Genomic DNA, 16,225 nt, shown 5'->3' on the forward strand with positions numbered 1-16,225 from the left:
GACACGCAGCTACAGTTCATGGTGTGTTACTGCCACAAACTGGTAAACAGCAGAATAGCATAAAACAGGCAGCACATGTACATGGTTGCGTGCATATGATGCAAACAAAACATGGAGCCATTTGTGAAAACATTGGGGTACCTTTAAAGACCATGTCATTGTATTTGTATTTTGTAGCCTCTTAACTACAAATATCCATTTCCTAAAAAAGATACACTTTCTTGAAATAATGATTTATTAATACCTTGTAAGTATCACAAAATAATGACCTAGTATCTAGAGTAATTATTTTGAGATACTAAGTCAGTATTTCAAGAAGGTTTATCATTGAAATGTTAAATTAGGATGATCTTTTTGTTTGCAGCACATTAGTGAAAATGACCAAAATATTTTGAAACATTTCCATGTTGCTGCATTTAAATCTTGTGATAATCTCTAACATTTGCGATGTGAGAATAGATTGCCAAACTGTTTGGCAATCATACGCAGTGCTGTCACTCTACTATTCCTGTCCATCACAGTTGGGTTTACTATATCTGGGAGCACTAATTGCATCTTCTTGTGATGCATGTTTCAAATCTTTTAATCTTTGCCAAAAGTGAAGGTATATGTGACTACTGATCTACATGGAATTGTATAGTCCTGTTGTTGTTATAGCAGAGTTAGTTATTAGTTATTCTTTTGTATTTGTTTATTTTTTCATATGTCATTCATCTTAATCAGTTTTAATGGGAGTTGAGTTGACTGAAATGATTACTGTGACTGTTTTTGCCAGCATACTTGTGACCAGCCCCATGAGACAGAAAGTTACTAACTTGCAGATCCTATCCTAACTGTGTCATAACTATGGTAATTGGTTCTTAAGTCAATGCTCCTGTCTTACCGTAAGATATGAAAAGCTATTACACAAGCATCCTGTCTTTCCAAAATCTTAAAAAAAAAACTAAATCCTAAACTGTCCTAACTTTTTCTGTCCTCAAATTCACCACATAATGTCAACTAACTTGTTTGATCCGTATGGCTGCTCTTTTACTGCTTACTGAATGTTATGTTAGCCCACTTTCTGTCTTTAATCTCCAGAGTTAAAGTTGTTGGAGATTTTCTGAAAAAGTTGGCAACGCCCCTAACTCATCTGTCTTGAAGTTAATTGTCTGTCGTTGGTTTGCTCATTTTTTGTATGTTTCAATGAGAAAAAAAAATGTTGCAAAGTTGTTTAGCTTGGCGAGATGACAAAAGTAGTGTCAGTTTCCAAGCAATTCACATAGAAGTTGATTAGTGGTGTTGGACTGAGTATTTAGGATTTCCCAACCTGTGATAAGGTAGAATGAAGTAAGATAAGATAGGATTCCCAAAGTTAGTTGGGATTTGCTTTTATAATGCCAAATTGGAAAAATTCCTATCTTAGACTCTTCTTATCTTAACTTAAAAGACTGAAGATAGGAAGTTTCTGTAATATGGTCCCTGGGAAACATCTGGGGAGACTATTCAAAGAAGGGAGAGGTGGTGGGTTTTGGGTAGAGACAAAAAAAGTTTCCAACAATACACTTTAATATCATTTCTTAAATAGTGACTAATATATTCATGAACTGAACAATGTGGTATACAGTTGCTGTTGGCAACATCATGTCATCTTTGCATTTGCATGTGTGCATGTGCATTTTTTCTGTAAATCGTGCAGTTGTGGCACACAAAATTCTTACATGCCTGTCCACCACATAAAACAAACAAAAAAAAAAACCTGAAAAAAAAAACAAAACTGAAAGACATTCAATAAGCAAACATACACAAGTTTTAGTTAGGGAGTAAAGCATAACAAATGAGATGGTTGTTTTAGACTGATTGATGTTGACTCTTGACTGCTCTGTTTCACAGATTTGGCTTTTTTTGGAAAAGCACTGGAATTATACCACAGGGAGCATGAGGAGGCCTTATCCATCCAACAGAAAAGGCACCTAGGCTTACTGCTTGTGGACCTAACGCAGCTCAAAGAGAAGCTTGTGTCTTCCCCACTCCGCTGTCTGGAGGTGAAGACTAGCTATTTGCAAACACATACTGTATTACTGCTATCACACAATATTTTTTTTTTGTTTAAGAAGTGTGAGTTTTTTGGGGGGCTTTTTTAGCATGACAAACAAGTGCTTTAAACAAGAGGGCAGTGAGGCCATTCTGTGTTAATTAAAACTGACTGAAATGATTTGGAAGAAGTATTTTCTCATACAACCAAATATAAATAAATAAAACACTACAGCATCTTAAAACCATGTTGGAATCATTGCTCTACTCTGAATCTCTGCTTCAGGTCGTCAACCAGGTGCTTACTGAGTTGGCTAAGAGGAAACTAGATGCTGTCATTGCCGAGGCTTGTGAAGCCCAATTTAAACTAGAGTCCAGTCCCTCCACTACAGCTGAGTTTGCCAACTTCCTCACATTCCGGGATGAGATAGAGAAGAGGGTAAGATGTACATTTCATAGTGATAGCAGTTTATTGACCAATCATAAGTGTTTGCAACAAAATCAACAAAGCAAAGTTATTTTACAGTGTGTAGTCATCAACCCAGTCTCCTGTTTTCTATTCCATCCACTCTTCTTACCTCCTCTTCTCTCTCGGACTCTTTTCTAACACATTCTGTTCGACTCTTTCTTCTATTCTCTCACCAGATATCAGTGCTGGAGGAGGAGCAGGAGACAGTACGTCAGCTGTACAATCTGATTAACACGTACTCAGTTCCCACACCACCTGAGGATCTGGTTGTTTTTGCTACCTTGCAACCCACCATTAACTCGTTGCACAGCATAATCAGTGAGGTAGCGGTGGATGGTTACTTCCTCATGGACAGCTTTTGCAGCTCCCTGCACAAGGACATAAAGGAGCTGAACCATGAAGTTAAGAAAGTAAAGCATAAGTCATGGGTACGTGAAGAAGTGGTTTTCATTTGTGCATTCACCAGTGCAGGTTAATTAAAATAAAAAGGGTCCTATGTTTGGTTAGAATATGTAGTTTGGAAGGGTGCGTTTCATGCTCAGCCATGTTACTCAAGGGGTGTCTATGCAAATGTCTTTTCTTCATTTTTATGTGTTTACCTTGTTATTTTTTCATGTGGAGGATCCCCAAATCCTAGACGTCAATGCAGATTCCTCCAAAGTGCGTATGCTGTTGGGGGCGATCCAGATTTCCATAGATGAGCTGCAGGCCCAGGCCTCCACCTACACTTCCTACCAAAAGACATTCAAGGTGCTGGAATTCTTAAGCTCCTTTCAGTAGTTCCAAAACGATTAGTGCAAAAAAAATGTTCAGAGTCAAGACAATGATTTTATTTTATGTTGGAAAACAGGGCAGAAAAGGCCATGTTATTTAAATGTAACAAACAAGCCAACCAACCCAACCCAAATGAGTTTTTCTCTTTTACCTTGTGACAAATAAAGGTTGAGGTGACCAAGTTCGACACCCTGGAGGAGTTAAGTGCTGAGTTTAGGCTGAAGAAGCTTCTGTGGGACTCTCTAGAGGAATGGGACTCTTTACAAGATGGATGGAGGCAGGTCAGTTGCACTTAATGTATTGGGCATGAACTCACATGCAGTATCATGTACAGACAGACAGATGTGAACAGCTCTTCATCTCTGCTTGACTTTGCCCATCCATGATCATCTGTCCCCAGAGCACACTTGAGCAGTTGGACCTAGAGCAGTTTAGCTCACAAGTCATTAAATATAGCAAATATGTCAACCAGCTGGAGAAGGGACTGCCACCCAACAAGTTAGTGCCACGTCTTAAGGAGAAGGTGGAAGTCATGAAGCAGAGGGTGGGTATGATACTGTGTTATATAGTGACTGACATTAATGTGTGCTGTGTGTGGTGTGAACAAAATTATCACAAATCTCTTATTGAAATTATGCCATTTACAATGTGGACTGCAAGCAAGTGATTTTGCCAGTTTGTTCTGGACTACAAGGTTGTGACAAAATCAAATTCATATGTTTTCCTTCAGCTGCCTGTGATCACTGATCTACTTAACCCATGTATGAAACCAGAGCACTGGAAGACTCTAGAGTCTGTTGTGGGGACCTCCCTGAATGCAGAGTTTACTGTTGCTGTTTTGGAGGAGCTCGACATCTTCTCCCATGGCATGGAGATACAGGAGGTAACACATAAATATAGCCAGATAATGAGTTTCTCTTGCTTTAGTTGTGTTACCTTGGTTACTGCTGATGATTTAGTTGGTTACAGGGCATGTATGTACTGTCACTTGTCTAATGTAAACTACAACCTTGAGTTAAACTGATCATTGCTTGTACTACACAACATATTGTATAAGTACACAATACTTGCACACAGGCTGTTTATACTTGAAGGGATCATTTGGATTATTTGAAAAGGGAGAAGCAGTGAGGAGCACCAGCATGGAAGCCTAATAATGTATTTCTGTTGACATGGTCAGCAGCAAAAAGTGTTTTAGCCACTTAAAAAAAACCCAACCTAAAAAAAAATCAATATCAGTTTAAGTGTACATTACATTTTTTATATTTTCAGTTCTTTACCTCACTGTCAGATAGCCTTTTCTCACAGTAAGCTGATATTATATAAGTCAAATATTGTTCTGTTTAGCCCAACCAGACACCATTAGGTGATTTAGAAGGTTATTTCAAATTCACTGAAGTCACACAATTGCACAAACAAACTTAACAAATCAAAGCATGTTCTGCGAGGAAAAAAATTGGATGTTATTTTTGCTTAAGTTTGCATAGGAGAGATGATATTTATCTTTTATAATGCTAGTTTCCTGTCAGGAAGGGATGTCTGATTGCAAGGTAAAGCAGTGAAAATACTCTTAATCAGGGGTCTTCAACATTTTTCAGACCATGGGCCGCTTACCTGCTAGAGATCAAGGCATATATTGCACTGAATATTTTGTGTCTTCTCTTGTTTGTGTTTACCCGTAGTTGCTAAGTTATCATCAGTTGTAGCGTGACTAATGTTAGGTTTGTTAGTCTCACCCTCTGTAGGTGGAGGTTATGTCAGAGTCTACAAAATTATCCGTTATAGTAAGTATCTGTGCACTTGGGATAAGAATATAGCTGATTGGCCAATATGCTTCAATATTGTGTAGCTAACTAGGTCGCTGTTATGGACAGGTGCTGCACAGCGATCTAGCTCACATAATGTCACAAGGATTAATGGGTAGCCTTTTGTTAAAGTTTTGTAAATTGTATTTTTTGGATTTATGAATAGGGTGATTTTTCTTTACTAATTGTTTGCTCTGTATTTTCAGACATAATTTCAGAAAAACAAAACAAAAAAAGATTTAAATGACAAACAAAAAATTGGAGGACCCCCTAGGAGTCATGGACCCCCTGATAAAGAAAACTGTTCTAAATATAGCATAGACTTAAACTGCTATTGAATTTTTTAAATGGGCCTTTTTGAAGTAGTTAAAATATGTTTTGCTGCTGACCCTGCCGACAGCAGTACATTGCTTCCCACACCGGTACTTCTGCTGTTTCTCCAAACTGTGGGCTTGTCAACCGACATCTACTGTACACTGACAATTGATAAGTACTTCATACAACTCTGCTTCAAATAATATGAAGTATCCTTTTAATACCTTTATGTCTGACCTGGATTAACAGGACTAACACAATCCTTGACTTTTAGGTGTCAGGACAGGCTTCAGGAGAGGCATCAGTGGAGGCCATAATTACAAAGGTGTGTTGAGGGGAACTACCTCTGAATTTGTATATGGACATTATATCTTCATCTAAATGTATTGGAGCAACTGCAGTAGAAGTGTACTCAACCTTTCTGCCTGTTGAAAATAATTTGCTTTAATCCTACCATTTTATGCCTACATATGCCAATTTGATGACTCAGTCTACATGAGTCAACAGTTTCATTGAGAAATACAAAGATATCTGCTTTTTTAGGACTTACTAAGATGCTTCCTAGTATCACGTCAAGCTGAATCCCTATTTTTGTGATTTGACGCACACAGCACAAAGTGCAATTTTTGTGGTGGGTTAACGTTAAGTGGATTCACAGCTAGTGGCTGGTGGCATGTGATTCACTGATGGTTGCAACATAGTTGGACTTGGAGTAATACATTATTAGTGGATGGAGGCTGGCATTAATTATAGCCAATTAAAATCAGTTTCTTTGATCCACTGTAAAAGTAGTGGCCTCTCCGACATAGCAGATTGACAGTTTTGTAATGAAGAGGGGAGCCCAGACAAGTATCTCTCAAGAGGAAGCGAATGTTCTTTCCTAGGAGGAGAGTTACAAAAACTAAACTGATATATGACACCATAAATAGCGTATGCCGCCAAATTTATGTTTTATCTCTAAAAGAATAGTTTGGCATTTTGGAAAATATGCTTATTTGCCTTCTTGCCAAGAGTCAGATGAGAAGATTGATATCACTTTCAAATGTGTCTGTTAAATGTGAAGCTACAGCCAGGAGACAGTTATCTTAGCATAGCATAAAGACTGGAAGCATTGGGAAACAGATTGCCTGGCTCTGTCCAATGATAAAAGAAAATCTGTCTACCTTTTCTACAGAGTAAGCAAATGAGATATAACATAGAGATTACTGAGCTTTAGTGGTGCTGTTAGGTTGAATTTATGTTTCTGGAGACAATGAAAGCCTGGTCACCATATTTATACAATACATCCATACATATGTCATACATATTTCCATTAATATATGGTTTTAGTTTTCAATTTTAGTAATAAATGCAATAGCCACATATGCAGCATTACATATCAGAATCAGAAGTATTTGATCCCCACGGGGGAAATTGTTATATATTACATGCTATATTTAGTAGATATAGCATTATACTACAATAAATACAATATACACAAATGTACATATAGAGTGTTTAGCTCATACAGAGCCACATCAGCATTATGGTTGCCCTCAAAGGGACGGTTGTAAATGTCAGACTATATCAATTTATTGACTTATCATATTACATAAGTGCCTCTATATTCGATATTGATAGGTTTTAGAAATAACTTAAAAATTAAAAACTAGCTCTGAAAGTAGAAGTCCAGGAAAAAATATGTCAAGCAGACACTCAAATGTAAAACTATTATTCAAGATATAAAAAAATAAATACACAAAGCAGCGTAAGTAATAAAAATGTATATTTGCATAAAAATAAAATGATTTTGCTAGCTAACTTAACTAGTCACACTTGGCTAGAAATGCTGGAAATGATTGTATGATATTGAGTCACCATCTGCACTGACATCTAGTGGCTAGACACCTTCATTGTACATACAAAAAAAATCTGGATATATTCTGGGAAATTTAGTTTATGGACACAATATATGTAATTATGTTGTTTGCAAGCTCTCCTGGGTCACTAAAATGTCATGGAATGATTATCAAACAAGTTCTCAGTGAATTTTCTGATGATTAACTGATTGATTAAATGAATAAGGGAAGAGTTGTAGCTCTAGGTCTGGTGTTGTCTGCCATTCAGATTTGATAATCATGTTATTCCTTTGTGCCACATCCACTCTAGCCTAGTAAGTAAGTAAGTATTGTGTCACTGTTAACTTCTGTTGTGACCACCAATCTCCTCCCTTTATGTCTGTTGGAGAATACACACATGATTCACACATACACAAGAACGTATTTATGGATGCAGTACAGTGAGCCCGCACTGTATAACCTCTGCTTTCTCAATGAGCCCTGCAGGTGGAGGACGTGTGGAAGACCACAAAGTTCACCGTGTTGTCTCATGGTGACTCCAAAGACGTCTTCATCTTGGGGGGCACGGATGATATCCAGGTGGTAACGCACAGCATTCATGCACTGTCTGTTGTAACACACTAGTTGTGTTTCAGCACATCTGATTGGGTGTGTGTTTTCACGTTTGTTTACTGTGAAGGTACTCCTGGATGACAGCATTATCAGTGTGGGCACGGTGGCATCTTCTCGCTATGTAGCTCCCATCAAGCTCAGGGTGGACAAATTGCTGACACAACTGAACCTGTTCAACCAAACACTGGTAAAAAGCTGAGAAAAGAAGAGCAAAGAGTGATCTTTCACTTGGCTCCAAGTGATTCTTCTTTACATATTAAATCTAGGTTTGTACTTTGGATTTGGCCTCAAATGTTACACAGTAGCTCTCCCTGGTGGCTGCAAGCAAGAACTCACATTACTTGCAGTTGACTTCTATATTTTGGTTCATGTAAGGACAGACTAACAGTATTGTGTTTAAGACCATTGTTTATTCAGATGATTTACTTACTTTGTTGTCTACTCTCTTCTCTCCCTGTCTGTTTCTTTCTTCTCCCTGACCTCTCTCTGGCCTCCTTTCTAGGATGAGTGGCTTACGTGCCAAAGGAACTGGCTATATCTAGAGAGTATCTTCTTGGCCCCAGACATCACAAGGCAACTCCCTGCTGAGTCCAAGATGTTTCTTAAAGTGGACGGTTCCTGGAAGGAGATCATGGCAAGGGTCAATAAAATGCCTAATGCCCTTACTGCAGCCACACAGCCTGGTAGGTATTCATGCAGCAGTGGTGGAAAATTAGACAAGACAACATGAAAGGCCAACAGATGCACTCACTTACGTCAACACATTTTATTTGACACAGATCTGTTGCAGACATTTCAGCACAATAATGCCCTTTTGGATGAGATACAGAAATGTCTGGAAGCCTACCTGGAGTCCAAGAGAGTCATATTCCCCAGGTAAACACGAGCTTGGTGTGCTACATGTAACATTTACATCATACTTCATCTTCTATGAACTTATCATCCTAACTGTTTCCTAACTTTTTACCTTATTTTAAATTCCTTTCTTAATTAGTAGTTTTCACCGTCCACAAGCTAGATTTAAAATGTAACAAAAAATGTAGAGTAAAAAAACAAGGTCTCCAAAATGTCAGAAAATGGTGAAAAATGTCAGTCAGGCTTTCCTAAAGCCTCCATCCTCAAATGTCTTGTTTTGCTCACAACCCAAAGATATTCCATTTGCTGTCCTAAAGGAATAAGGAAACCAGAAAATATTCACAGTTAAGAAGCTGAAATGACTAAAAAAAAAGACTCAAATTGATAGATATGTACACACACGTATATATTTATACTCACTGGCCACTTTATTAGGTGCACCTGCTCAACTGCTATTTAATCAGCCAATCACGTGGCAGCAACTCAATGCATTTCAGCATGTAGACATGGTCAAGATGACCTCCCCTTTACATGTGACCAGTTGTCACTCTATCACTCTAAACATCTTTTTCCTGTGATCACTAAGTGATAAACACCACGAGGTGGGTACTGATGTGTAGTGTTAAGTACTCTGATATTTGTCCTTATCTGTCCCTTGCAGGTTCTACTTCCTATCCAATGATGAGTTGTTAAAGATCTTGGCCCAGACAAGAAACCCCCAGGCAGTGCAGCCCCACCTCAGGAAATGTTTTGATGCCATTACACGGCTTGAGTTTGCCTTGCTGCCAGAACAGTCTTCTAGTGCTACAGGAACTGCACTAGATGCTGGAGAACAGGAGGCAGTCTACAGCAATGACATCCTGAGCATGGTTTCTCCTGAGGGAGAAAAGGTCAGGTTTGAGTGACCTTAACACCTTCAGTCATCATGCTCTCTGTTTTATCCTACCTGTTATTCTCTTGTTGCAGTTCTTGCTGAGAATGAGAGCATGAGAAAGGAAAAAATACACTATTATGCTACCATCCTTGCTGTATAAACCATGGATCTTCAACAGGGGTCCGCAGAGTTATTGCAAGGGCCCTCCAAATTAGTGTTTTTCTTTTGTTTAAATTAAAATATTCCTGTAAATACACATGAATACCTGAATGAATCCAACACATTATTAGCTAAGATAGCTTAGATAAATCAGCCTATTTAGTTACTTATTGAAACACTGGTCAATCAGCTGTATTATTATCTCAAGTGTGGAGCTACAATGAATCATTTTACAACTTCACTAGAAAGAGACTCTGATATATGGTGCGCTCCATTTACCTTGGAGGCCGGAAGGCAGAGCTGGTAATCATGTCACGCTCAAGTTGACCGCGTACTAGTGCAACAAGTTTGTAAAAACAGCAGTATTTTGTGCATAAAAAGTGTAGCATTGTACCCACAGACTGTACTCTGTACAGTTGTTTTAATGAGACACAAGTGCAAATAAACAGTTTTACTACTGTTGACACACACTGCAGCCATATTGGATTTTGAGGTTGGGGTTGTTGAGGTTCCTGCAGCTTTCCTTGACAGAAATCTGACTTCAGGGGGTGTTCAAGTTAGAATTTCCAAGGGGAAACTCAGAAACTCTGAATTCTGACAGTTCAAATGAAACACACCAGTGCCCTCCACCTCAGAAACCAGTGGCAAAAAATGTAGACAGTGAGGCTAACACATGCAAATGAGAGGAGACCCAAAAATATTCAATGCAATATATGTAGTAGGAGGCCCCTGCTCCATCTCTTTCTCATCTTACGGGTTATGGTTGGCCTGAAACACATTGAAGACCCCTGGTATAAATTATTAAAAAAAAAAAAAAACACCACTCTTCCCTTACTAACCCTTAATCCTAAGAATAAGGCACATTCTCAAATTATGCAAAATCATTAATTAAAGCAAAAAATGGATATGCCAAATTCTGGTTTGTACTGATCAAAAAAGAAAAATTAATTGTGTAGTACTGTTTTAGAAAATACACATTTGACAGTTGGGTAACAGCTATTTCTCTTTGCCACTGGTTGGCTGACTGGTCTGATCCTCTGTCTGTGGCTGTGAGTTGTTTCATGATCATTTTGTCCAGCTGAGGACCAGGCTCTTCTCAGTTGTAAATTATAGCCTAGCAGTTGTTGTGATATAATGTTTGACATCTCAATTTCAACAAGGATGATGAACAATTTTTGAGAGCAGGCAATTTTGCATGCACCGATCCCTTAGTCACCTGCTGTATCAGACGTAGGGCTCGTCAGTTATGACCACAGGGGTCATTAGTTATCCACTGTGCAGTCCTTTGATCACACAAGGAAAATAAAGGCTGTGAGAATGACCAGAAGATTAACATTGAACTCTTAATAAAGATATGTATAATTATGTCCTTAACTGTAACTGATCCTGTCCTTCTGTGTTTAAGTGTAGGTGGGACTGACCAAAGGTTTGAAGGCACAAGGCAATGTGGAAGGCTGGCTTTGCAAGGTGGAGAAGGCTATGTTCTCCTCACTGCGCCGCCTCAGTCAAGCTGCCATTGCAGACTACCAGATGAAGTCTAGAGAAGAATGGGTGGTGGCTGGACATCCATCGCAGGTACACACACACACTCACTCACTCACTCACTCACTCACTCACTCACTCACTCACTCACTCACTCACACACACACACACACACACACACACACACACACACACACACACACACACACACACACACACACACACATTTGCATTAAAGGGACCATTGCTTTTCAGATTTTTTTTAAATAACAGACTTGTGTGCTCTTGTTTGACTTATGTTACACACTTTTGCATTGCATGGGAACTGTCAAGACATCATTACACATTTTTTTTACAGTACACTAATGAGATGTAAGAAGCTGTAATTTATTATCATATTAGACAAAAACTATAAGTAATATATTCTTTATTAGACAGTAAAAAACACATTACCATAATAAGAGCTACCAAGCTGTAATTTGTATCAAATTTGACAAAAAAAAATAGAAATAATATGTTTAATTAGACACTCAGCTCATCAAACACTATCAAAGTACATCATAATACCTGTCAGCCAAATAAAGGCCGTTGATCAATTTGTGTCAGCATATATATATTCAGGAAGAGGTAATTATCCTCTTTGTTTCTATACGGTGATTAAACTTTAAGTGGTTTGTGTGTCCACCAGGTGGTGCTGACCATCTCTCAGATGATGTGGTGTAAGGAAATTGAGGCCTGTCTGGAGGGAGACCATGACCACTTTGCTGCCCTGCAGGAGTTTGAACAAGCAAACTTTGATGTAAATCACACTAATTACTCTCCTGCTTGCTTTTCTTCTAATTGTCTGGTTAAACTTTTGATTTGACAAATCAAATCTTAGTGTTTGTACTTTCTAACTTCAACTTTTTAACCCAGTAATGTTTGTACTTGTGTGTATTCCAGAGGCTCAATGCCCTGGCGGCATTAGTACGAGGACAGCTGCCTACTTTACACCGTAATATCATCACTGCCCTCATCACCATCGACGTCCATGCCAGAGATATTGTTACAGATTTAGTCCATCATAAGGTACAGTAGTGCAGTATTAAGAGCACACATGGACACCATCAAGCAGCTTCTATCTTTTCTGAGTTTGGTATGATAGGTGCAGGTATTCACTGAGGATTTTCTGGTGTAGCTGGCGAAAAGTCACTTCATCCGTTTTTTTTCAGGTGGACACCAGGTCTAACTTTGAATGGCAGAAACAACTACGCTACTACTGGGACATGGACCTGAACAACTGCATAGCCACAATGGCTCTATCGACTTACATTTATGGCTATGAGTACTTGGGAGCCTGTCCTAGGCTGGTTATCACACCACTCACGGTAACACACGCATGCACATTAATACTCAAAACACTTCATGTATGGATGTGATCCCTGTGTAACACAGAAACCTTTTCATGCTTTATGATGAATGCAAATGCAATTAGATGAAAATGGGCACAAATAATTAATCCAGAAACAGCGTTCCACAATATTATGTTACTTCATTCAGATTGCTTGTAAACCCAGAGACCTGTAAAGACTGCTACTAGGACATAAGCTATCAAACCACTATAAGAAGTTAATACTTATTTGACAGTTTATTTGCATTAAAAGAAGATCACAGAAAACACAATAAGGTCACAGGACTTATTTCCATTGTGGTCCTTGTTGTAATCGGATCTCATATGTGCATGTCTGCATGTGTGTGTGCATACTTGCACAAAGAAGTAGTAAAGTACAGGATATACAAAAACTATTAATATCAAGCTTTAACAGGAGTCATTCTGAGCCGGTGTTTCCACTTTGTCTTAAATACCATTGATGCTACTGACTCTTACCAATTTCAGTTTTGCTACACTGTACTTGCTGTTGTGTCTGTCAGCCTCCCTGACTTGTGGGGAGAAGTTTATTAAGTAATTTCGGGCTACACCATTTATATTTTTTTTAACCTGGCACAGTTTTAACTGTGTCACTCTGGACTCCACAGGGAGGCAGTTTAGCTGCATGAGCTGGTTCCTCCCTGTGTGCTCTTGTGGACCGAGACAGTTTATTCTGGGAGACCTGAAGTTTTCTCTTCTCTAAAATGGGAAAGCTGCAGCATCTGGTGGTGCTAGCATATTAGAAGTGGCATTGTATTAAGCTGAATATTATGAGTTTCTGACTTTCTTTGACTTTCTGGACAAGAACTTAGTTCTGGTATTTTCTGGCGTTTTCCAATCACTCTTAGGAAATACCTGCACTTCTACATTGCTGTCAAGTGTTTTAATGGGGATACCATTCCCTAAAAATGTATTTCAAAATGTATTTCTTTGTTTAATGTGACACAGAAACAGGACATATTGTGTGTTTGTCTGTTATCATGTTAATCTTCAGTCACAGTTTACTGTCCCATATCTCTCACCCCTCCCTGATACACAGGACCGTTGCTATTTGTGTCTGATGGGGGCTCTCCAGTTAGACCTGGGAGGAGCTCCAGCTGGACCAGCAGGAACAGGCAAAACAGAGACTACCAAGGACCTGGCTAAGGCTCTGGCCATACAGTGTGTGGTGTTTAACTGCTCTGATGGACTTGACTACAAGGTCAGCCATGACAAACTGTATTAACTTACAACCCACACCTGAACGTTTCTGTCTTGTTTGCTTGTTTGTCCACTCAGTTCTTCAATATTTCTTCCTCCCTGTACCTCTACATGTGATTCAGCAATTTTCTTTTTGTTCCAAATATCTTTCACTGCAATTGCATGTTTTCACTCCAATGGACATAACATTAACACTGATTGTACCTACTAAGTGATTCCATTAGATGGCACTATTGCTAAAGCTGTCAGACCTTTTGTCCAGTTCACAGATACACTGTACAAAGCCTTTAGGATAGTGGGTGCTACTAAAACATTGCCAGATTTGATCTTTTCATATATGTTCATAAAGCAATGTTTCTTTTGCCACCTTAACAGAAATGGTAACAGATACATCAAAAAGTATCTTGTTACAAAGTACAAATACCGGTACTTGCTTATCAAATGTCCCAAAGTAAAATGCTTTAATTAATATATAGATTTAATTGAATGAAAATACAAAAGATAATTCTGTAACATGTCAGGGATTTAGAAGCCTCAATATTGGTTTCACCTTAACCCCCCTAAACTGTTAAGACGGGCTCTGCTAATTACCTACATCACAGATTTGAAATGGCCAATCAGGGTATCCTGGGGGTGGGAGACTGTGAATTTTTGGGTGCATGCTAAGTGGTTTCAAGCTAGTAAGTAGCCCATATTTGCTAGTTTTAGAGCATGTGTTTGCTAATTGACCTTTTCTTCTGTTATATTCTGGTGTCATTAAGTAAGCTTGCCTTAGCATGCAATATCTAATCATACTTTGATCGCATACCTTTGATTGCATACATACATTTATTCTATGTGGCTGGTAATGATCAAAAATGTGTTAATTGCATGTGTATTTAGTGCATTAACAAAAAAGTTAAAAGATGTCTTCTGTGACCCAAATGGGACTTCTTTTGGATGACTGATCAAAAAAAAAAAAAAAAAAAAAAAAGGTTTTGAAGCCACTTTAAGGGGCTGGTCTTTTATAATGAATTATTGATTGTTTCTATTTGTTTACAGTTTGTTTACATCTATCAGACTCCATTTATTTTGTTCAGGTGACAAACAAACACAATTCTGATATTTCATCCATGAGTTATAACTAATATTATATACTAGTATATAAAATATTTGTAAAAAACAAAACAAAAACAAAACTGTAAGCCCCCAGAACTTCAGATTGGACCTTTAACCTTGAGACAAACTGTAGATTTCAGCTGAATGTTGAGCAGTATTTTGTCTTTCAGTGCTGCTTAAAGCATGCTGACAAGACAGCTGGAAAGCCATTCTCTTTATGTCTTCTGCAGTTTCGTGTTGGACACCTGTGTATTAGTGTTGGACAGGGCTTTGATTTAGCCAGACTAGAATCATGGCACTCAATGGCTTTAAGTGTTAATGCTTTGTTCACCTCTGTTTCACTGTGGAGGAGCAACATTCAGCTGTAACATTTAATTCCACCACCCATGAGATATTAATGCATTATTTTTGAACAGTGCTTTTTGTGTCACCTGTGGGAGTCATAAAAATAACACAACTTAATATGATCATAATAAAATTTACTGATATTACCTGCAGCTGCAAAGACATTGTACACTGTGTTCACTAGCAAACATGGCTGCTTTCTGTTGAAAAAATAAAAACATTTAAAGCCAAAAAGCCACTTTTATATTTAAATTTTTATTAGGATTACAAGAATTTAAGGATTTAAGTATGTATGGACTTAAACTTCAGTTACATATTTTTCTCTCTCTTTTCTCATATTTTTTCCTTAAGTCATATTAATAGCTTGTTTACTGTATATAAGCAAATATTTTCATCTATGCAGACAACTAAGGCAGGGTGAGGAGAGACAAGTAGAGCCAATTTATCTGTAACCTTCAATTACAGTGACAGTTTGACATGGCCTCAATATTTTCACTTTATGAAATGATATTTAAAATAAAATTAGAAATCACATCCCAAACCTGTATATATCACAATAATACATGTATTTTTCTTACTTTTAATCAGTGAAACTTCTCTCTTCCAGATGATGGGGCGCTTCTTCAGTGGGCTTGCTCAGTCGGGTGCTTGGTGTTGTTTTGATGAATTTAACCGAATCGACATTGAAGTGTTGTCTGTCATCGCTCAGCAGCTCATAACCATACGAAACGCCAAAGCTGCAAAGGTACACTCACACACACACACACACACACTTACACAGTACTTTTGCTTTGTTGTAAGACACAGTTCATCCTATGTATGGAGAAGAATTAAGGACATTGCATGCATCAAGTTATGTGCCTTACAGATGTCAAAACTGTCAGTCATTCAACAGTTAGACTCCACTGTGATTCCACTCTACCTTTGTGATGATGGTCTTCTATTAGACTTTGTCACTGTAAATGTTTTATAGATCGA

At 38.2% G+C, this 16,225-nt stretch overlaps 1 protein-coding gene across 1 annotated transcript in view; it reads left to right on the plus strand.

Moving 5' to 3' along the window:
* Positions 1 to 16,225, plus strand: part of dnah6 (dynein, axonemal, heavy chain 6) — a 71,263-nt gene that overhangs the window by 6,650 nt on the left and 48,388 nt on the right. Inside the window, exons 13-31 of the mRNA XM_084714481.1 lie at positions 1,873 to 2,024; positions 2,300 to 2,452; positions 2,659 to 2,910; positions 3,104 to 3,232; positions 3,424 to 3,537; positions 3,657 to 3,800; positions 3,987 to 4,139; positions 5,651 to 5,701; positions 7,701 to 7,793; positions 7,894 to 8,013; positions 8,329 to 8,509; positions 8,606 to 8,702; positions 9,343 to 9,571; positions 11,125 to 11,289; positions 11,885 to 11,995; positions 12,139 to 12,264; positions 12,408 to 12,563; positions 13,644 to 13,805; positions 15,855 to 15,992. Of these exons, the coding sequence (XP_084570607.1) occupies positions 1,873 to 2,024; positions 2,300 to 2,452; positions 2,659 to 2,910; positions 3,104 to 3,232; positions 3,424 to 3,537; positions 3,657 to 3,800; positions 3,987 to 4,139; positions 5,651 to 5,701; positions 7,701 to 7,793; positions 7,894 to 8,013; positions 8,329 to 8,509; positions 8,606 to 8,702; positions 9,343 to 9,571; positions 11,125 to 11,289; positions 11,885 to 11,995; positions 12,139 to 12,264; positions 12,408 to 12,563; positions 13,644 to 13,805; positions 15,855 to 15,992 (2,726 nt within the window). The remainder of the gene's footprint in view (positions 1 to 1,872; positions 2,025 to 2,299; positions 2,453 to 2,658; positions 2,911 to 3,103; positions 3,233 to 3,423; positions 3,538 to 3,656; positions 3,801 to 3,986; positions 4,140 to 5,650; positions 5,702 to 7,700; positions 7,794 to 7,893; positions 8,014 to 8,328; positions 8,510 to 8,605; positions 8,703 to 9,342; positions 9,572 to 11,124; positions 11,290 to 11,884; positions 11,996 to 12,138; positions 12,265 to 12,407; positions 12,564 to 13,643; positions 13,806 to 15,854; positions 15,993 to 16,225) is intronic.

The sequence above is a fragment of the Lutjanus erythropterus genome, chromosome 3 (genome assembly GCF_056507025.1).
Source record: "Lutjanus erythropterus isolate fLutEry1 chromosome 3, fLutEry1.hap2, whole genome shotgun sequence".
Classification (NCBI taxonomy): domain Eukaryota; kingdom Metazoa; phylum Chordata; class Actinopteri; order Lutjaniformes; family Lutjanidae; genus Lutjanus; species Lutjanus erythropterus.